We start from the raw sequence: 22,648 nt of genomic DNA on the forward strand, positions 1-22,648 counted from the left end.
CTCTCTCTCTCTCTCTCTCTCTCTCTCTCTCACTTTTTCCCTATTGTCTGTCCTTTATTCTGCTCGCTATTTATGTTCAGGGTTTCTCATTCAAGAGAAACCACGTACTGTCTGAGCCGTGTGTCCGGTTCCCCTCACCTAGCATCGTGGTCCCGGGCACATCCATTCTCCCGGGCAGGACTCCGTTTATCCTTCCGTAAGTAGAGCAGTGCTCCACGGCGTGTGAGTGCCGCACGCTCCGTGCCCCTTCGCTGGTGGAGGCGCAGGCTGCTTCCAAGATGTAGCTATAACGAGTTGTGCTGCTCTAAACGTGCTATCACTGTGCTGTGTAATGCAGTAATCCGGTGTTTTAGAAACTCCCTTGGGGAGATACCTAGGAGGGGAATAGCTGGGTCAAATGGATTTTTTTGGCATTTTGCAATATCTACTCTACATTTTAATCTTATTTGCTCTTTCAGTTTCTCACACTGGGAAGACAATACGATATTTGCACATATGTGCCTGGTTTATGTCACTTATGAGTATGGTCTCCAGTGGATCCATTTGCCTATAAAAGTCTCCAGTGTATCCTTCTTCATGGCTGAGTAGTACTCCATTGTATAAAAAGACCACATTTTCTTATCCATTTCTCGGTTGATGGGCATTTGGGCTGTTTCCATAATCTAGCCACTACATATTGTTCTGCTCTAAACATGAGTGTGAATGTGTCACTGTGGTGTGATATTTTTAATTCTGGGGAGATACCCAGCAGGGCAATAGCTGGCTCAAGTAGAACAGATTCATGGACTCTTGTTCTTTGCTAAACTTGTTTTATATATATATATATATATATATATATATATATATATATATTTATTTAAAGCTCGGGCAGCTTTTTGTTGGCATCTTTTGTAAACTCCGTGATTACTGCATTTATTATTGCCATTATCTGATGAGTTCTATTTTCTGTGAGCCTGCTAGGAACCTCATTGTTCTCATTTTTCAGACCCTCTGTCATCCTTTTTTTTTGAGACAGGGTCCCACTATGTAGTTCAGGCTGGCCTTGAACTCACTGCATAGCCCAGGCTGATTTCAAACTCTCAGCAGTCCTCCTGCCCCCACCTTCAGAGTGCTGGGACTCCAGTCGTGCACCACCATGCCTGTAAGCCTTTCACACACTTAGGTCATGTGGCTTTTGTTTTCATTCACTGAAGACCCATGGATGCGCTTTGGTGCTTGGTAGTTTTGGGGAGCATTTTGTTACCATTTTTGTCCTGTTTCTACTGTTGTATACTTTTTAAAATTTTGTGCTTCTTATGTTGTCACTTATATTTATTTATTTTGCAGAATCGGGGTTTGAACTCAGATCCTTGTGCTTGCCAGGGAAGCACTTATTCCACTGAGCCATCTCCCCGGCCCCTGTTGTCACTTATAGTGGGTAGACTTTGTTGCTAGTATAGAGATTGCGTTAAGCCTGTTTTTCAGTGCTGCACGCAGGCGTGGCTAACGATAGTCCGTTGGCTCACAAGATCCGATCAGCTCCACTATGGGGAGGTAGCGACAGTGTAATTGACCCAGCACCCACTTCTCTGGGAATGGGCCATACTTGTGTCACAAGGATAATCCTGGTATTGGGGTAGAGAAAAAACTATTAGCAACAACTTTGTGACCCTGGCAGTATCAAGAACATTGGCAACAGTAATGCTGTCCAAGGCTAACTGGATACGGACACGCTACAAGAACCAGTAATGTCACTCTTACCCTTAGAAATCTACCAACGATATTGACATACAGCAAACGTCGGTAACATGTCAGAGTGAGATGACTATGCCTCTACTAATGATAGAAAATAACTCATCAGTACTAACATGGAGTTAACTACCTAACGAGCAGTAAAGCTCAATGATGTACTACTTAAAGATGCAGGGTTGGGGCTGGTGAGATGGCTCAGTGGTCTAAAGCACCTACTTAGAACAAGCTTAGCAAAGCACAGGGACCGCGGTTCAATCCCCCAGCACCACGTGGCAGCCGGCCCCGCCCCCTGGTGGGCTGAGCTGGCCACACACAGACACAAAATAAATAAATAAATAAATATTAAAAAAAAATAAAAAAAATAAAGATGCAGGGTTTGGGGAATGGGAGAATGCGAAAAGAAAAATTTGAAAAATTAGACAGTGGGAGATGAGAGAAAAGTGACACAAATGATCCTACCTTGAAGTAGAAGGATATTTATAGATCTGGATAAAGGTAGCAGAAAACAAAGGGATAGAAGATAAAAGAAGAGAGAAGTAATACAGAGAATAAAAATAGAAAAAAGTTAAAAGAAAAAGAGTCCAAAAATACTGTTTTTGATATATTTTTAAATTTATTATTATTTTTAAAATTTCCCTTTCTCTCTTTTGGAGCAGAAGGCCTCGTGGCATCCGGAAGTTCAGTCCTTGCCCCCCTGTTTTGAATGAGTGGTTTCCTTGTGGGTCTGCATTTTTGGAGTCCGGCAGGTCTGACTTTCTCGCCAGTCTTTCTGGTCTGAGGCCCTCCTGCTTGCCCAGGCCGTCGCCGTGTCCACACTGAGAGGGGTCCGAGGCCCTCCTGCTTGCCCAGGCCGTCGCCGTGTCCACACTGAGAGGGGTCCTTGCTCTAACTGCTGGGCACGTGCAGGCGGTGCACGCAGGTCCGCGCAGGTCCCAGCGCCCAGGCCTGTGTGGACAGGCCCTGTGGTGTGGGCTGTGGCCTTCGCGCTGACCCGCGGGGCTCAGGGGTCCACGGCCAGCCTGTCCACTCGTGCCCCGAGGCTGTCTCCCATGGTGCACTGGGAGCCCGGCAGTGAAGTCACCTTGCAGTTGTCCTGAGTCCCCAGGTACCCGGGTCTGCCCCTCCTGAAGCCGAGCTGATGTGTGTGCTGCCGCCGAGAGGCCCAGCTCCGGCTCAGCTCGCTCCCGCTCCCGCTGCGCGCTAGCCCGCATGTGCCCTGTCCGTGCCTTCGGATCCCCAAAATCTGTTTCTCTTTTTTCTTCCACAAATCATTTTCCAGTGTCTGGATTCCGGGTCTCCGAGGGGCTGGATTGTCCTCCCAGTCACCACTTCTGTGTCTTGGTTCTCTGTAGACCCATCTTATTTATAAAGAATGAGCAAAAAGTATTAATATGTAGTGAATTTCATTCATTTTCAATGAAATAAAACAAACGTGAATGTCTTTTTTGGCCTCACGGATGCATTTGTCTTAGTTTTCTCTCACGTAACGTGATGGTATTCATCTTAACACTGCTGTCTTCAAAGCAGGGCTCTTTGGAGTCTGATATTCATCTAGTTTTCAGCTCTAGTCTTACTCTAGTCATTAAATTTTCACTGTTTTATCTGCATTTACTATTCTAGAATCTTAACCTTGAAATAACGTTTTAGGTTTTGAAATCAAAGCGGAGAGATTATTGGAAGAACTTGATAATGGAGTATTGTTATGTCAGCTGATCGACGTTCTTCAGAGGATGGTGAGAACCTGCGGTTCTGCAGAAGCCGGGGTAAGGACAGCAGCGACACTCTGCCGTGCTCCCGAGCAGCCTGCTCGTGTGCATTTCCACCACTTCCACAGGCGCGGGCTTCTCTCCTAGATCTGGCTGTGACACCTGGCACGACTGAGTTAATCTTTCTGGACATCTGAAATGCTATTTGAACGTGGAAATGCTGACATTTAACTTGTAGAGTTTGTTTATGAGTGTTCATTGCAATCAGATGACGCAGTGCGGCTGGTACCCCGTATTGTGCTTGACTGGCAGGTTAGGTCCTCGGCAGCTGCCCCTTACGGTAGACTTTCCTTACAGGCCTGGCAAGGGCTGCAGGAGAGAAGATCTTGCGACACAGTCCCTGCATCTCAGGAAGCAGCTGCTGTCGCTGTTTTCCACATATTGCCTTGGTGCTGAACCCATCGATATTAATTAAATTAATTTTAAAAGCTAATTTTAAAAGCTAACCTCTATTGACCCTCAAGCCATGACTCGAAGTTGATCAGGTTTCTTTCTTTTCATCCCATGTGGGTATTTCCAAGAGTTGGAGGTCTTGCTGAGTGTAGTTGCGCACACCTGAAGTCCTAGCTGATTAGGAGGCGCAGGCAGGAGGGCTGCGAGTTCAGGGCTGGCCCAGGCAACTCAGTGAGACACTGACCAGAAATCAAGTTAACAAGGGCCGGTGAGATAGCTCAGCAGACCAAGTGCCTGCTTAGGCAGTCGCGGGGACCGGGGTTCGATCCCCAGCACCACATGCCAAGCCAGCACCGAGTCAGGAGGTTGAAACCAGGAAGATCGCTATGAGTCCAAGCTGCAAAGTGAAACCCTGCACCAAATATACAATAAATAAATAAACAAAGTTAACAAATAAATAATAACTGCTGGGGATATAGCTTAGCAGTAGAGTGTTTGTCTAACTGGTGGGAGTTCTTAGTTTGGTCTAGTACCATAAAGAAAAAAAAACGTTTAGAGCCTGGGTGCCAACAGTCTATTAGCGGGCCAGTCTAGAGGCCAGTGGCTATGTCTACTCTCACTGTCCTGCGTATGGACATATCTACATACGCACTAAACATATGTATATACATACAGATAAGTCTATTTGTGTGTATAAAAACATTAAAATAGACTCCTTGATACATAATTCTCTACTCCTAAGAATTTGAAGAAATCATAAATTCATACATATGGTAGTACAAAAAGTTAGGAACAACCTCATATACATTAGTAAGAAGTTTTAAAGCATAATTATGGTACCTAGTCATATATAGGTGTAAGCTGTTTATGATGAATGTGATCATTCTGGATATCTAAAATGTACAGGTAAAATCTGATTGGGAGAAAATTAGGGTCTCTAGATACACTGGGATATTACACAGGTGCAGAAGTAATGATTTAAATCTGTTATTTTGAGCCCTAAAAGATGCCTGCCCTATCATTATGCATGCTTGTGCAGTGGGTTTATGGGGTGCTGCAGGTATGGCTCTGTGCGCGGCTTTGTGTAAAGCGAAGTTACGAGACGCCCGCGAGGACATCAGCTCGTGCTTCTCCTGTCTGTATGTTGCTGTACTGTGGAACTTTCTGTGATGATGACGTGTTCTGTCTTCAATTCAAAAACCTCACGGGCTATTTCGGTTCTAAAAAATAACAGCAACAAGAGGGATGTACCCGAGCTGGTCGTAGTGGCTGTCTCTAGAGAGAGGAACTAAGGGGTAGAGGTGGAGAGAGACTCACGGTACCCACTGTGTTCAAAAGAATCATGTTCGTGGGTTCTATTTTCAAGCAAAAATTTGAAACAATTACTAGTCCTACCTGAAGCTCAGCAGGATTATCTCAATACTCCTGGGCCAGACAGTTTAAAGAAAGGATTCTATGGAACTTAGGCCATCAATGTGCAAAGAATTAAGCATGGCTAACTACTTCCTTGTTTGATAATTTCCTCATGAAATCAGAACTGTTTTTATGAATCTGTAAGTAAGGAAGTGCGCAAAAAGGAGTAAGACTATTGACTGTGATGTGGCAGTAATTTTGTCTGTCTTGAACTATGTTAGGAGAGATACACCACTGTGCTGTGCTTTGGAATGATGAAGCTATTGGTTTATCTTATTAAGATTCCTGTGTGATTTTCAAAGGCAGATTCTGCAGCCCTGACCTTATTGCTAATTTTGACAGATTGCTTTCCTAGGAATCATTTTCTGGAATATGTTTAAGCTAAAATAAATGTCACTTGGGAAAATGTCTGTTTTCCCCTGAAGTCACATACTTCTTACGCTGTATTCAATGTGTTGAGAATTTACCTTGAAACGCTAAAATGGATATTTGATAAAAGCATCCTGGATGTATTTTAAGGTGTTACCTTTATCTTTTCCAGGATTTCCCACTGAGAAAAGTGCCTTGTAAGAAAGATGCCGCTTCGGGTTCATTCTTCGCCAGGGACAACACTGCGAACTTCCTGCAGTGGTGCAGGGACATCGGGGTAGATGAGACCTACCTCTTTGAATCTGAGGGTTTAGGTGAGTTGTCACTGCTGCTACTGCTGCTGCTGCTGCTGCTCTCGATGTTTTTTATGTTTTAGGTATCCCTTATTTCTAGTATTTCTCTTTGAATAATAATTCAAAATGCCACAGCTCAGTTTCTCAGAAAAATGTAAGATAATTGAAGATCAGATACTAAATCAAATATATCAAGTTTTTCATTTCTAATGATATCCAGAATGCCTAAGAATATGATCTTGCTAAATGGATTGGCTACAGGAAGGTTCTGGACTGAGGCTCTGCTAATTAGTATTTTCATCAAGACTTACTCTACTAAGTCTAAATTACTAGTAAGATCTCTTTAATCAGATAATTACAGAAATAACAAAGCCAAATGATGTGTACTTATGGTGTTAGGTTTACCTTGTAAACAACAGCTGCCAACTTGATTATCTGAAGGATTAATATTTTGACCTTCATTTTGAAAAGTCATGCTCTCCTGAGGAATTATCCACTTATTTATTTATATTTTTTACTTCCTTAAAGTCAGCAGAGACATCTGTGTAGTGACTAGTGATAGCTATCTGATGGCTTTAGACAATACATACATATTTCAAAACATCTGTATATATATATATATATATATGCACATAAATACACACATGCACAATTCATCATGCTGTGATCTCAAGGGACTGTGGGAGTCCGTCCTGGGAGAGGGATGGGTCCCACTGCCTCTGTTTATGCTTGCTGGTTGGCAGTGGTAATGACAAGCAAACTGACTGGAGTGGGTTTTATTATAGTTGTTACACTCCCTGCCACGAGGATGCTCTTCTGTCCCTCAGTTTATGTGGCTTTGTCCCACATCTGCAGATCGTTACAGACAGTGGCGCGCTCAGATTCTAGGGACCCACGGGAAGGCAACATGCTTTGAATTCTCCTGGTCCTTGGTTAGTCTTTTTGAAAGGATGTTAAGACTGCCATTTGTTTCTATTATCAGTAAAGGTGATCTTCAACCGCCTGAAGGTCGGGACAGGACTAAATAAAGCACTGTCGATACCCGTAACTCATTTCTAGGTATTGAGCTGATGAGCTCATGTTTGTTCCTTAAAGCTCTTGGAGAGGAGCCTCTTATTTATTTATTTATTTCTTTATTTACCTTTTGCTAGCAACTTTGGGCAATTTTAAGACACAGATATGCTATTTTAAAGTAATTCTTTTAGGAGTTTGGAAAAATAAGTTTTAAATTTAGGATACATTCATGTATTTGTATGAACTAAACTCACATGTAGACATTTTTATTGCTTTAAATGATAATATTTTGTACTTTGGGTATATAATAAATGCTATGCAGAAATCAACACTTTTTTAGGGAGTGGGTAGTGGGAATCAAACTCAGATCTCACGCTTGCCGAGAGGCGCTGCGCCGCTGAGCTACATCCTGGGCCCCTCCACGGCCATTTCTGTTGGGGGAGCCAGGGCGCGTGCAATCACCACACCCAGGACAGCGCTTCAGGTGAGGGCTCAGGGTGCTCCTCCTGTTTCTAGCGAGGGGCCAGACACAGAGGGAGATGTTTCATGATTGTCTTGACAGGTACAGTTCGAGCCAGCTGGGTGGCCAGGCCTATTTTATTTTTTTCTAAACACAGTCTGTGTTTATGTGTATGATTTCTTTCAGAATTCATTTTATTTTTTAAAATTGTTATATATATATATCTATCTATATATATATATATATATATATATAGCCATCATTTTTTAAATATATTAGGTTTCTTCTTAAAATAGCTTTTTTAGGGCTGGGGAGATGGCTCAGTGGAATAAGTGCTTCCCTGGCAAGTGTAGGGGTCTGAGTTCAATCCCTGGTTCCTCAAAAAAAGAAAAAAACATTTTTAAAACTTTTTTTTGGGGGGGCGGGGAGATGGCTCAGTGGAATAAGTGCTTCCCTGGCAAGCACAAGGGCCTGAGTTCAATCCCTGGTTCTGAAAAAAACAAAAAAAAAAAACAAAAAAAAAACCTTTTTTTTGGTCTTTTTGAGACAGGGTCTTGCTATACAGTAAGGCTGACCTTGAGCTCACTTTGTAACCCAGGTTGGTCTAGAACTCTGCATGGTCTTCCTGCCTCAGCCTTCTAGAGTGCTGGGATTACAGGCATGCATCACCATACACAGCTTGTTTTTAAACATCTTAATGTAGCCTTCACGTGAGGTAAAATTCATAATTTAAAAATAGACAGTTGAAGTTTTTTAATATATTTACTATTTGTAGAATCATCGCTAATCTAATTCCAGAATATTTTTATCATCCAGAAAGAAATCTATGCCTACAACCACTTAATCCCAAGTATTCTCTTCCCCATTCAATCACTAATATATTTTCTTTTCTTTTTCTTTTTGGTACTAGAGATCAAACTCACAACCTTATGCTTGCAAAGCAGGCACTTATGCCGCTGAGCTATCTCTCTGTCTCACTAATGAATTTTCTATGGATTTGCATATTTTATAAGTAGAATGGTTCAATATATGATCTTTTACGTCTGGATTCTTTCACTTAGTGTAATGGTTCATTCGTTTATATCCATTTTTAAGAGTGAATAATATTCCAATGCCGAGACAGCACTACATTTCAACAGTATATCCACTCATCATCTGATGGGCATTTGGATTGATTTCAGTTTTTGGTAATTATACGTTATCGCTGCTGTAAACAGTTGTGTACAAGCTATTGAGTGAACATGTGTGTCTCCTTACCCTTTTCTGGTTGCTGGGACAAACACATGACATTCAAAATGAAGGAAGGAAAGGTTTATTTAGCTCACAGTTACTGGAGGTTTCAGTCCATACTCAGTTGGCTCCATGGCTCCCCAAACATCTTCTCTTGGCTAGAGGTAGCCTCAATCCCAGACGCCGGAGGAGAGGCTGGGGAGCCCCAGTGGCCAGGATGACCCACTCCACACTGCAGAGATACAGCAGGCTAGGGAAAGGGCCAGCCACCCTTAACCCAATTTAACAGCTCTGCCTCTGGCCCCTCCCCGAGCCCTGCCCCGAGCCCCGCCCCAGACCTGCCCTGAGCCCCGCCCCGTTCCTCTGGCCCCGCCCCTTGAGCCAAGCTCTACTCCGCCAGCCATATCCACTGCAGGACTTACACGAGGCTCTGAGGGGACAACTAGACACAAACCATATAACAATATGTTTTGCTTTTGCTTGCATACATACCTCTGAGGGGAATGGTGGGTCATGTGGTGATCCAACGCTTCTCTTTTCGGGAAACATCAAAGTCTTTTCACAGTGGCTCACCACATTTTCATTTGCGCCACAGTGCACAAGCGTGGCAGCTGCTCCACCGTCTCACCAGGCTTCCTCTGCTGCAGGCTGCTCCCTTGCCTGTCGTCTTTATAACCGTCGTGTGGGCTGAGTGGTGTCTCTCTGTGGTACTGGCTCCCACTTCCCTAGTGACACTCAGTGGCTTTCCGTTTGCTTAGTCACCATTAATGTATCTTCTTTGGAAATGTCTATTAAAAACCTTCGCCCATGTTTTTCTTCTAGTTGGGTCATTTATCTTTTTGTTGACATGTAAGAGGTCTTTGTAAGCTCCAGACACTTGGCCCTTATTAGGTATGATTTGCAAACATTTTTTTCTAGTCTTTGTGTCTTACCTTTTTTGTACTACTTTGAAATACAGATGTTTAAAATTTTGAAGATTAGTCATCTCTGTATACTTTTGTTTGTGCTTCTGGGGTCATCTAAAAACCACTATCTGATCAAAGTCCTGAAGATTTTTACCTATTTGCTTTTTCAAAGTTCTATAGTTTTGTCTCTTAACATTTAGATCTTGAACCCATTTTTAGTTAAAATTTTTGTATGGTGTGAAGGGTTCAAATGCATATTTTGCATGTAGGCATCCCACTGCCCCCATGCCATTTGTTGAACAGACTATATATTCTTTTCCCATTGAATTATCTTGTCATCTTTGTCGAAAATAATTGAATATAAAAGTGTAGATTTACTTCCAAATGTCCCATTCCACCCCACTGTTCCACACATACATCTCTCATGCCTGATTTTTTTTTGTGGTTCATAATATGTTTGAAATAGGGAAGCGTGAGTCTTCCAACTTGGTTTTCTTTTTCAATATTGATTTTACTATTTTGTGCCCCTTGCAATTCTATTTTAATTTTATCATTAGCTTGTCTATTTCTGGAAAGAATGACTGCTGGAATTGGATAAGGATGGCACTGAATCTCTAGGTTAGTTTGGGGAGTATTCTTACCTTCATGATACGGCTTCTAATCCGTGAACAAGGCTGCTTCTGCTCTGATGGTCTTTAATTTCTTTCAGTCATGTTTTGTTGTGTCGTAGAAGTGTTATAGTTTTGTTTATATTTATTTTTCAGTACTGTATTCTTTCTGAAGCTGTTTCAAGTGGGATGTTTTCTTAATTTTGCTTTTAGACTATTCATTTCTAGCATAGACAACTGATCTTTGTGCGCTGATGTTGTGCCTGGCCACTTCACCGAACTTGTATGTGGCCATCATAGTTTCTTAGTAGATTCTCTACGATTTTTCTATATGGAGGATTATGGCCACTGTGAACAGGACTAGTTTTCCTTTCCAATTTGGATGCTCTTTATTTTTCTTGCCTAAATACTGTAGCCCAAACCTCCAGTAGAGGGCTAAAAAGAAGTCAGAAGGGACTCCTGTCTTTTCCGTCATCTTGGGGAAAAGAGTGTCAGCATTTCACCTTTAGGAGTGATGTTAGCTGTGGATTTTTCACAGATGCCTTTTGTGCAATTGAGAAAATTTTCTTTTATTTCTGGTTTATGGATTTTTTCATGAAAGGATGGTGGATTTTGTCAGATACTTTTGTGTCTTTTTCTTTATTCTTTGGGGTTTTTTTTCTTTCTTCATTTTATATATTTGGTACAGGGTCTCACTACACAGCTTAGACTTGTAGTGATCCTCCTGTCTCAGCCTCCCCAGTGCTGGGATTACAGGCATGGGCTACTGCACCTGGACTCTGTCGCCCACTCTGCACCCCCTGGGGGTGGGGCTGGTGCCCCACGCAGGACCTGGTCCCTGTGTTTGCCAAAGCAGGCGCTTAGTCCACTGAGCTATCTTGCTGGCCCTTTTTCTCCTTTGTTCTTTTAATATTGATAGATTTCATATGTTGAAATATCTTTTCATTCCTGGCATAAATCCCATTTCATCACAATAATGAAACCTGTTTACATGTTGCTAGATTTTGTTTGTCTATATATTGTTGAAGATTTTTTTTCAAAAGAAATACTGTTTTTTATTCTTTTGATGTGTTTTCTGTAACTTTTAACTTTGGTATCGGGGAATACTGGTATCACAGAACCAGCTAGAAAGTGCTCTCTCCTGTTTGTATAAAGTTAGAGAAACAAGTTAGCACCTAGTCAAGATAGCTTAGAATAAAATTGAGGTGGTAGCTGGGTGTGGTGGCGCACGCCTGTATCCCGACACCTGAGAAGCTGAGGCAGAAGATCATGTGAGTCCAGGCCAGCCTGGGCTATGCCGCGAGTACAAAGCCAAGCTAGACTCCATCGTAAGGCCCTGTCACCAAAAAAAAAAAAAAAAAAGTCTATAAAAGGTACTCATCTTCTTGTTAGCTAGATCTTTTTAAAGTAGTTTACAGAGTTTATACAAGAAAAAAAGGTCTTTCCCGAGTCTTCTCCAAACAAGGAAGCTTGCTATCTTCTGTATTTTGTTTTGCTCTCTTAATGCCAGAGATAATTAAACTCAATATTTCCCTATTTAATGTTGCTCCTTAAAACACGTGATCTTATTTCCCACAGTTTTACACAAGGACCCAAGACAAGTGTATCTTTGTCTCCTTGAAATTGGCCGAATTGTATCAAGGTGTGTATTCCACAGCATTTCAGAATTTCAAATCATAGGCATTTTTAAGCTACTTAATTTTACTTTAGAATTACTACCTTCTACGACTGGCCTGATAGCTCAGTGGACTAAAGCGCCTACTTTGGCAGAGCTCTGGAATTCAATCCCTGGGCCTGCTCTGCTGGCTCTGCCGGCGGGGTGCCCTGAGATAGCAATTGAGAGTGGGCATGGTGGCCTGCACCTGTAATCCCAGCACTTGGGAGGCTGAAAACAGGAGAATCGCTACAAGTCTGATCTAGTAGTAAGACCCTGAACTCCCTGCCGACCCTGTCATAAATACAGGAAAAAAGAAATTACTACCTTCTAAAAAGCAATAAGAGAAATATAAATGAAGTAACATAATTTTTTATTTGGCTTTTTTTTTTTTTTGTCTTTGTTTTCTCTGTCCTACTAGCATGAGCGTAGGTCAGTGTTGGCTTTCTCCGCCAACCTTTCCTTCATTTAATATGAAATTATAAATTGGAGACTTAAAAACTTTAGATTAAGAATAGAGTGGAGGCAGATAGTCTTAGAGCAGCTTGGGCAGGCGAGGCTTCTCCAGGCAGGGTGTGATGAGGAAGCCGAAGCCTGGGCCTCTTGTGCTGCTGGTCTACTCCTCCGCTGATGTTCACGCTGCCTTTCACGATCCCAGGAAGGACACTGGGGACATCCAGAGACCGAACAGATGCTGCACTGTGCCGGTTGGGGTCTGGAGCTTTTGCCGATCTGGGAGGCAGTAGAAAGCGTTTCCAAATGTCCCAGGAAAATTAGCAGAAGAGATCATGCGGACCTTGCTTTGAAAATAAGATTTCATCTGTCTTGGTACCCTGAATGATCATATTTCCTGATTTGTTTTCAGATATGGGATTGAGCCACCAGTATTAGTAAAACTTGAGAAAGAAATTGAGCTAGAAGAGACCTTGCTTAACACTTCCGGGCCCGAGGAGTCCCTCAGCATCCCCAAGTCCTGCTGTCAGCACGCAGGGCTGCACGAGGCCGTGAGTATTGGCCACGCCTGCCTTCGGCTCGGCACACGTGCCAGCTGCGTTTACAGGAAAATGTTACGTATTCAGCGTGCATAGCGCTTGGGGAATGGGCTTTAAGGGCGATGTGTCACTGCTCATGTACGAAGGGGGGTGCTTGTGGCCTTGAGCAGTGCGGGGCGGACAGGGTGGAGCCGTCACGAGGGGTGTGAGGGCCATAAGCCGCCACCAGTAGCTTTCCCCCCCCAGGAACAAATCATTAGTAATAAACCCTTAGAAAGTGGTGCTTTGTTTTGTGGAATGTAATAAGGTTTATAATAAAACATTCAGATAGCCTTGCAGGACAAATGAAGAACACGTCAGCCTGAATAACCTTTTATCAGACCAAAATGTATTTACCTACATTATCTTATTAATACCTTTTTTGTTTGTAAATATAATAATTGAAGTAGAATAAGTAGGTAAAAAAAATACAGTTTATTTAAAATTTTTTGTAACCTTAATGATTTCTTTTTTTGTTGGTCTTTTTGAGAGAGGGTTTCACTATGCACCCCAGGCTGGCCTTGAACTCACTTTGTAGCCCAGGCTGGCCTGTAACGCACAGCAGTCCTCCTGCCTCAGCCTCCTGAATGCTTGGATTACAGCCCTGCATACTCATTCCCAGCTAAAATGATAATCAAATTAAAGGAAATATCTGGAAAATATTTTTATTAAATGAAAAATATAGTATATTATTTCCCCATTCTATATAGATGAGACAACATTTGATGATAAAAATAGTTTTTGATAGGCAGATAGACAAGAACTGGGTTCACACAAGGACAAAGTACAATATTAAAACTTCCTGATGGTCAAGGAAGTTAGAAAAGCATTTGCATGAAATGTATTAATAACCATTTGCCTCATCGGCTACCTACAAATCAGATAATTAGAGCTGGCAAATCTTGGTGCAGCTCTGCTTAGGGATGGTACTTGAGGGAAACTTATGGAAGCACCCTGAAAAAGAGACGCCAAGAGCCACTCCGCTATTTCTGTTTCATGTTTTGTAATTGGAAATGTGAAAAAGTAACATAAATGAACGTATTTATTGCCCTGTTATTTTCATGGGTGAAGAATCATAAGCAATATGGAAAACCCCTGAGAGGGCAGTGGTCAGTGAATTAGGATTCAGGGCCTCAACAGAGTAATTGCTTTCTGTGATCACTACGCAACTATGTAGCAACAGGAAAAATGCTCCTTTTGTGAAAAATATATGTGTCTGGATAAAATGCATACAAACCAGAGAGTGCAAAGGACAGGGCGGAATATAATACCATTTACACAATTTTCACTTCTTTAGCTATTCCTGCTAGTTACATTGTTAACATACAATAAATAAAAGCAGAAGAGAACATTTCTTACCCGTAGCTCTAATTTTAAAAGAAGTCTTGTTTAGGTTGTGGACTAGTGTTGATTGTACGGCTCAGTATAAGTGGTTATTTGGATAGTTTAAGTAAGGAAAATAATGACCTCTCAGATTTGCATTCTTATTATAGAAACTGAAAGTGCATCCATTCCTTGAAACGTGTGTGCAGCACAATTATTTTCAATGTCTGCCTATAAATACACGATCGATAGACAGATCCCTCAGTGTCATGTTCCGTATTCACAACAGTTATTATCTAATTCATCTTGGGGTTCTGTTAAGTATACAATTGGAATTCTACATACTGAAGAAATTTTTACAAAGTAGTGACTGAAATGAGTGTCTGCTTTAGTTAGCTTGTGTAGAGAGGTCATTCTAACAGCTGTAACCTCCACCAGCTTTACTTGATTTTTAAGCCATTTGAAGTGCATAGTGTGCGTGTATGTTTGTGTGGGAGTGTGCATGTGTGAGCACACGTGCACGCAGGCTATGAACAGGGAGAACTTTATTACACGAAATGAGTTCTTTCTAAGTACGTTGTCTTGTTAAGGGAGCAGTACAGGGAAATAAGTTGTAGGCCCTTCTCATCGGGCATCCACCATTGTCCGTTTATTTTGGGTAGACAGTGAAGACAATCAAGTAAGTTTCTCTTTGTGCTCAGCTAAATTGGGCACTTTCAAAGAGACTCTTTCCCACCTAAGTTTAATGAAATGATTTTGTTTAGATTAGTCTGTTTGACAATAATAAAAAAAATTATGATCGTGCTTTTTCAAAAGTATATTTTAGGGAAAAGTCAAATTATTTTTTTTCCCCAAATAATTTCTATAGTGGCTGATAAGTAAATTTTTCCAGACAATGATATTTCAAAAAGCAAGCTTCATTTTATCACTTTATTATGATTTCTATGTTAAAAAATATGAATTGTCAAATTCTTTTTTTATTTACTGTAGTCCTACCATGTAATTGTTTTTACTTTATTTCTAACATATAAAAGTAGGGTTTCTCCTGACCCCCTTCTCTTCAGGAGGCTATTGAAACAGAGTAAATGCTTTAGCAAGCTCTTTCTTCTTTTGTTTCTTTTTTGGCACTTGGGATCGAACTTGAGACCTTGCGCTTGCCAGGGAGACGCTTATGCTGTCTCAGTTTCTCTTTTCTTGTTGCTGGGACAAATACCCGACACCCAAAATGAAGGAAGGAAAGGTTTGTTTAGCTCACAGTTACTGCAGGTTTCGGTCCACACTTGGCTGGCTCCAAGGCAGAGCGGTGCACAGCAGCAGCAGTCTTTCATGCCGGCAGCGAAGAGCAAGAGGGTGAGCGAAGGGAGGAGTAACAGCAACAATGGCAGCAGAGAGGAGGAAGTCCGTGTCTCTTTCTCTCTCATATTACATTCAGGCTATCTGCCCAGGCTGGAGGTAGCACTCCCATCCATAATCCTAGCAGTACTAAAACCCGTAATCCCATTGGATTGTGGGTTAATCTCAAACTGTGGAAGGCCCCGCCCTATGACTGTTGGTAGCTTTGGAGGGACAACTAGACACAAACCATAACAGGCCCTATATCCCTGCTAAACTTTTTCAAGTTGAAACCTTAAAGAATTTTACCTAGTCATGGATGAATGTATATGAGTGTGTCTCTGCCCTTTTTTTGTGGGGAGGGGGTGTTTTAGTACACAGTCTACATGGTCTCACTACACAGATCAGACTCATAGTGATCCTCCTGTGTTTTCACCCTCCAAAGTGCTGGGATTACGGGCACAAGTTCCACAATGCCCAGTCTCATCACCTTCTCAGCACGCCCTGGGGGTCTGGCACAGCATCCTGGGGATCGAACCCTGGTCCCTGTGCCTGCCTAAGCTTAGTCCACTGAGCTATCTCACTGGCCCTGCCTATCTTAACAATAACTCTTGGGGCTGGGGAGATGGCTTAGTGGAATAATTGCTTCCCTGGCAAGCATAAGGGCCTGAGTTCAATCCTTAGTTCCGCAAAAAAAACAAAAACAATAACTTTGAACAAATGTAGATATCCCGACTCCCATGATATTAGTTAAAGGAAATTTCCTCATCCTGCTCTGACTGGCCCCAGGCAATGAGCCATTTTCCCTTACCAGTTAGCCAGTGCATTTTGAGTTGGCTCTCCTGTTGACAAACATGCATGCACTGTAAGCCCTCTGCACTTGGTAGAGTGCCTTCCAGGAGGCGAGCTTCCTCCCTGCGGGGTTTAGGGCAGGTTAGCAATGTTTTATCTCCATATTCATTAGCAAGTGAAGAAGAACTATAAAACAGCTAAATTGCCTTTGCGTTTTTGTCTTTGAGTTTTATTTTCCTCACTATAAAATAACATCACCTTTTAACTTTAAGCAAAATATTTTTTGTAACAAGCACCAAATTTTGCTGTTCATATTTACTGGTAGGTTAAACACATTGCTGAAGACCCTCCTTGCAGCTGTTCGCATCGATTTTCTATTGAGTACCTGTCTGAAGGACGCTACCGCCTCGGGGATAAAGTGCTCTTCATCAGGGTGAGTCCCCTGTTCTCAGCTGGGGTGCACGCAGCTCTCCTCTGGGATCAGCTGTCAGGATGGCTGCTACTGCTCAGTGTGCTTCTTTTTGCTCCCCTTTTTCTAAAAAATGGGAACAAAGGAGGATGCTATCATGGAAAAGTGTAAGCAGAAGCGTGGAGCAAGTGCTTGGCTTCATAAGTATACAGTGAGCTTGTCTCTGTCCTGGTGCACGTGATCGCGTGGCCCCTTCGCTCTCAGGAGGCGGGCATCTCACTGCTTTGCAGTGTCCTTCATTGACGCACCAGCTAATGTCTCTTCTCTCGTCTACATTGTCTTCCAATTCCTGTTTCATCGCTTTGCTGCCACACCTCACCCAGCTCACAGGCGACACCCATAGCTGGCTTTTCTCTCTTCCTTAGCTTCCTCTTTAAGGCAGTGTAAGGTAACAGTGGTGGCACCCAGAGCGAGACTGAGAGTTCCTCTTCGCAGCCAGACTTGAGACCCTACTGAGGGGACAGTTCTGAGGTCAGCCGGGCTCCCCGACAGCACCACTGGGGCTGGGAGCGCGGAATGTATTTGAGGCCAGGTCTGGAGTCCAGAAGCTCTGAGTTGTTTTTTCTCTGCAGGCATGGACTATAGTAAACTCTATCAAAGCATTTTAAAGATGAAATTGTTGTAATACATGTGAAGATAATTCTCTGAGTTGCACAGTATAACTTAGTTTAGTTGTTTGTTTTCTTCGCTGATCACCTTTTCCTAGGTTAGCAGGCGGGTTCCCCATTTCTTTTCTCTGCTTTTCCTTCCATAGTCAACACTTCCTTGGACAATGTAAGGTTTGCAATTTTGTGTATTGCTAACTCAGATTTTTTTGGATTTGAACATTTTCATTACAAATCAGAGGGCTTCTGTTGCTCGCAAATAATTAAATACTTATTAAGTATATGAATGCAGGAAAGAGACTGTCATTTTGCCTTAAAGGGGTCGAGTTCCACAGATCGCAGATAGCACACATCGTGACTGCTCGTGGCTGTTGATCCCCTCGTTTACTGATCTGTTCTCTCCTTTCTTTGGGGACAGATGCTGCACGGAAAGCACGTCATGGTCCGCGTTGGTGGAGGCTGGGATACGCTTCAAGGATTTTTGCTTAAATACGATCCCTGTCGAATACTACAGTTTGCTACACTGGAACAAAAAATTCTAGCATTTCAAAAAGGAGTTTCTAATGAAAGTGTCCCCGATTCCCCTGCCAGAACACCTCAGCCCCCTGAAATGAATCCTCTGTCAGCAGTTGATAAGTTTCAGAGACAGAATTTAAAGCCTGGGGCTCCGGCTGGTGTCCTGAGGGTGAAGGAAAAGCAGATGCGTGCGCCAGGTGCATCGAGTATGCCAGGTGCGTCGGTTACGCCAGGTGCATCGAGTACGCCAGGTGTGTCGGTTACGCCAGGTGCATGGGTTCTGCCAGGTGCGTCGGTTGCGCCTGGTGCGCCGCTGTCCGCAGCACCCACCAGAGGGAAGGCAGGCTCTGCGTCCGTCCGTCCTAGATTTCCAGATACTCCAGCCGCATCCTCTCATCCCAAGCTCAAGTCTTCCAAGGGTGCAGTGAAGAAACCACATTCTGCTTCCAACCATGCATCATCCTCCGCTGTTCATTTAACTCCAGGAGGCAAAAACTCTTGTTCGCTCGCTTTGTCGAGAACCAGCCCTGGTACCTCTGAGCCCTTGAGAAAATGTGGCGCAGCCTCCAGGACCCCTAAGGCCAAGGCCGTGCTGACCCGGGACGCGGATCTGCCCGCGTCGACGCTCTCGCCGAGTCGCTGTTCTAGGGAAGCACAGCCCAAGCCCCTGAAGCCCAGTCCCGCTTCCTGCAGGCCTGGTGCGCCTGTAGGCTCGCCATCCAAGTGCCCTAAGCTGCCTAAAGCAGATCTGTGCAGAAGGCCTAAGTCGCCTTTCCAGTCTCCTGCAAAGATGACGAAGCCCAGCCCCCACACCACCGGCGCAGGTCCAGGAGCACAGCCGCAGGGCAGAGCCCCGCAGCTGGGGGTGACCCCAGCAAAGAAACTCGGCTCAGCCATGAGCTTGAAACAGCCGCCTTCAGTGTCCTCCGTTTGTCCCCATAAAGCTGCCCAGGCACCGAAGGATAGGAAAGCAGTTTCAGTTGCCAAAAGGCCGCCCATGGACAAGAGTGCGCGCCCGAAGCCGGCCACCAGCTCCTCCAGGTCTCCTGGCCGCACCCCTCTGTCCATCGTGACTGTTCCTCAAGCTTCTGCCGAAGTGCACTCTGCCTCGAAGTCTGCGCAGCCGGCCACGAAGGGCCAGCCCGCGGCCACGGCGCCCAGGAAGCCGCCCGCGTCCCGGGGAGCAGACGGCGGCGGAGAGAAGAAGCCTGCCGCGAAGAAGAAGGAAGACGGGGACCACTACTTCGTTATGACTGGGAGCAAAAAGCCTAGAAAATGAATGCGTAGGAGTCAATTTAAGACGCGAGGGGGAAGGAGCAGGCCGTGCCAGCCTCGCGTGTTCAAAGTTGGGCCTGCTCCTGTTTGTTCACATGGGCGCGCCCCTGCCCTGCGGGAGGAGAGGGGCGTGGGGTTCCCCCCTGCGGGAGGAGAGGGGCGTGGGGTTCCCTCCTGCAGGCTGCGCTCGGGGCGGCTCTCCAGAGCTTGTCTGTCAATATCTGCCCTTTGAGGGAACGGCCAAACTCAACACTACTGGAATCCTAATTATACTTGTTATATTTTGAATAGGTATTAAGTATGGAGGCTATCTACCTGCTAATACTAACAGCGGTGCTCTTCATAGTAGTTGCATTTTAGTTAAAAAAAAAAAAAAAAAAAGAAGCAATGGTTTGACGCTTGTCCTACGGAAGGGAACTAATTTCATTTCCCGATCAGGGTTGCCTGGGCCAGCAGTGCTGTGCCCCGGTGCCTGCTGCTTATTAAGTCTTTAGATTTTCCAAATCAGGAAGAACCGATTTTTTTAAAACCTGGCTTGTATTATTAATGACAATATTTTGTTACCTAGATGTTTGGTAACAGATTAATTAATTTATAGAAATATAAGCTGAAATTTAACAAAAAATAAAGTTTTCACATATTATCTGTAAAAATTTAGACACTTTACACTTTTAGATGGATTTTGTGCAATGTCATAGGGAAAACTCAGCTTTTTGAAAAATACAGTATTTTAGTTAATTTTCTATGAAAGCAGATAGGAACTTTTACATTAAAACTTTTAATATCAGAATCATGTTTAAGCAATCTTAAAATTAAGATATAAAAGGATCTTAAAGTGATACTGTATAAAAATTATATTCTATCATTTTTTGAATCATGGAATACCAATTTTAATTAGATACTTTCAGTATTGTTAATTTCAGAATTTTAGCTGATTTCTTTAATAAAGTCATGTGGCCTTTGTTTTCCCAGGGCTGGTAAATGGCCCTTGTATACCTTGGCCCTGTGGGGGATTCCCACAAAACACATCCGGGTCCTATAAGAGCCACATAGACTCCACCCACCGAAAAGGATACTTGTAAATAGTTTATTTAAAGTACTTGGGTTATTTAAATATATTATTAATGTACTTTGACAAGTTTAAGGGTGTCTTGAATAACTTCACAGTGTTATCTCTTATCACAAGTTGCATATTTAATATTGAGATTTGTTTTTGTTTAAACTCAAATGTGTTTTCTAAAGGAGGATAATGGTTTACACAGATGTACAAAGAACATCTTAAGCTAGCTACTAATGTTCAGTTAAAATGAAACATTCATTAGTTTTGGTGTAATTAATGCATCTCTTAAATCGGACAGTCATCAGATACTTTGTTTAGTTGCTGTATTGTTTTGGATACTGAGAGAATAGTTACATTTTTCAGGAAGTAAAGTCAATGTTCAGGAGGTAAGTAGGAGCTTTCTTTTTTTTAGTAATCAGAATTATTTTATGCGCCTTTTAAGAAGGAAGAATTTTACCTTCATGGGGCTTATTCTAAGATCAAGGAACAGTTCTATATTAGTATTTTTTTAGAACTTAGAGGAAAAGAAAATGATATTGCAGCCGGCCTGTGGGTTCAAGTAGGTTTTATAATATGTAGAGACGAATTTTTGTGCTGCAAGGAGGCAGAAATAGGTACTCATAGATACTAGCATGAATTCCAGAGTTGATCAGCAAATTGCTTATTTGAAAAGTTAGAAATCAACTTACAAATCTATTCTTTAAGAAGACTGAACTTCTCTAGTTATATTCATGTTGGATGAATGTTTATATATAGCTTACTTTTATAACTTACTTTATACAGGTTTTATATGACTAAACAATACCTAAAAGACAATTTCTTCAAACATATTTTGACATCCTCCTAAAGGGCTAGTACTCTTAATCATTTTCATAGTGGTGTTTATTTCTTTGCAGATCCGAGGATTGAACTCGGGACCCTGCTCTTGCCAGGCAGGTGCTTAGTCCACTGAGCTATCTCCCTGACCCTCACTTTCACAGTTTTTAAAACAGATTTTACATTTTGAAGTTGAAGTGGAATTTCACAATAGTACAGATTTTATAAGTTTTATTTATGTTTAATAAAACAGATATTAAGTTACTTAAGTACCTGGAAGAAAAAAATAACGTATCTTTTCTTAACAATGGAGCTTTTATTTATTATTTGTGCTATAATTTGCTAATGCAACTAACATGTAGGCCTTCAGAGGAAAAGGCAACACTGATAGTTTTTATTCTGTTCAGGCTTCCGGCAGAGTTTCAAGGCTTAAGTCTTCAAAATAGCTGGATGAATTGAATGCCTTTGAACTTTCCTCTCCATACCAAGCTTCTTAATAGCAAAGGAATTTGTAAAGGAAAAAATACTGTTTCTTCTCTAGCCTCTTCTGTTCTGCTTTAAAATCTGTCATTTTTAGAAAGCCTTCGACAGCAGGTTCTTAGGACGCGTTCTTACATGCTGGATCCAGACCGACTCTACTTGAACCACGTCTATGTGTGATCCTGTATTGTGCCAGCAATATTTGTATCCAGTTTTAACTTACATTTTCTCATGTATTAAAGCTTAAGCATAAACCAAAGTCTCAGTTTGTCATTTGGTGTATTTCTAGTGCATTGTGATCACCTGATTTATGTGGGGACTTGCATACCTGAGAAGGTTTTAATTTTTTGCTATTTAAAATACCCTTTTAGGGGGCCTGCCCATTAGCTCAGTTCTTTAAGTGGCTGCTTCAACAAAGCAGTCAGGCTCAGGTTGCTGTGGTTCGATCCCCACAACTCAAGCCAGCCAAACCTGCCCTGAAGGCATTAAGAGAAAAAAAAAAAAAAAAAAAATCCAAATTAAGGGGCCAGGGAGATGCCACAGTAGAATAAACACTTCCCTCGCAAGCGCAAGGGTCTGAGTTCAATCCCTGGTTCTGCAAAAAAAAAAAAAAAAAAGGCCCTTTTATATTTGTAGAATTTATTTTTACTTGTAGGAGATTAGAAAGTGTTACCATTAAGAAGTATTTGTTCCTCAAGTTTCTCTATCTTTTTGGTGTTCTGGAAAGACTAGACTCACATTTAATAATCTTTGAGGTAAAGAAATCATTTATTAAAGTTAAATTTTCTATTAGGGTAATAGAATTACACAAGTGCTGATCCTATAATCTTTATTAAATTTATACTCTGGTGCAGTAAGAATATTTTTAAAATATTTGCTCATCTTTTCCCTATATTCATGACCAGAGCAGTTATAAAAGGTAGTTAATTAAGTGTGTATTTCCTGCGATGTTTTCAAAACAGAAAAATATAGTTTCATTTAATTTTTTCTGGATGTAAACTTTTAAAACATTTGAAATTTTGAAGAACATTAGAAAATGATTAAAACATATTTTGGGTAAGTCTAAAGATATAAGAACATGAATTTTATTTGTTTTATTGTTTTATTTGTTTT

At 42.2% G+C, this 22,648-nt stretch overlaps 1 protein-coding gene across 2 annotated transcripts in view; it reads left to right on the top strand.

Moving 5' to 3' along the window:
* Positions 1-21,741, top strand: part of Gas2l3 (growth arrest specific 2 like 3) — a 35,406-nt gene extending 13,665 nt beyond the window's left edge. For both annotated transcript variants that reach the window (XM_023716761.1, XM_023716766.1), the window contains 6 exons: positions 3,379-3,494; positions 5,845-5,986; positions 11,761-11,824; positions 12,702-12,840; positions 16,640-16,747; positions 17,807-21,741. In XM_023716761.1, coding sequence (XP_023572529.1) covers positions 3,379-3,494; positions 5,845-5,986; positions 11,761-11,824; positions 12,702-12,840; positions 16,640-16,747; positions 17,807-19,183 — 1,946 coding nt within the window. In that variant the 3' untranslated portion in view covers positions 19,184-21,741. The remainder of the gene's footprint in view (positions 1-3,378; positions 3,495-5,844; positions 5,987-11,760; positions 11,825-12,701; positions 12,841-16,639; positions 16,748-17,806) is intronic.
* Positions 21,742-22,648: the final 907 nt, after the last annotated feature.

This window comes from Octodon degus, unplaced genomic scaffold (assembly GCF_000260255.1).
Source record: "Octodon degus isolate 3935 unplaced genomic scaffold, OctDeg1.0 scaffold00004, whole genome shotgun sequence".
In the NCBI taxonomy this organism is placed as follows: domain Eukaryota; kingdom Metazoa; phylum Chordata; class Mammalia; order Rodentia; family Octodontidae; genus Octodon; species Octodon degus.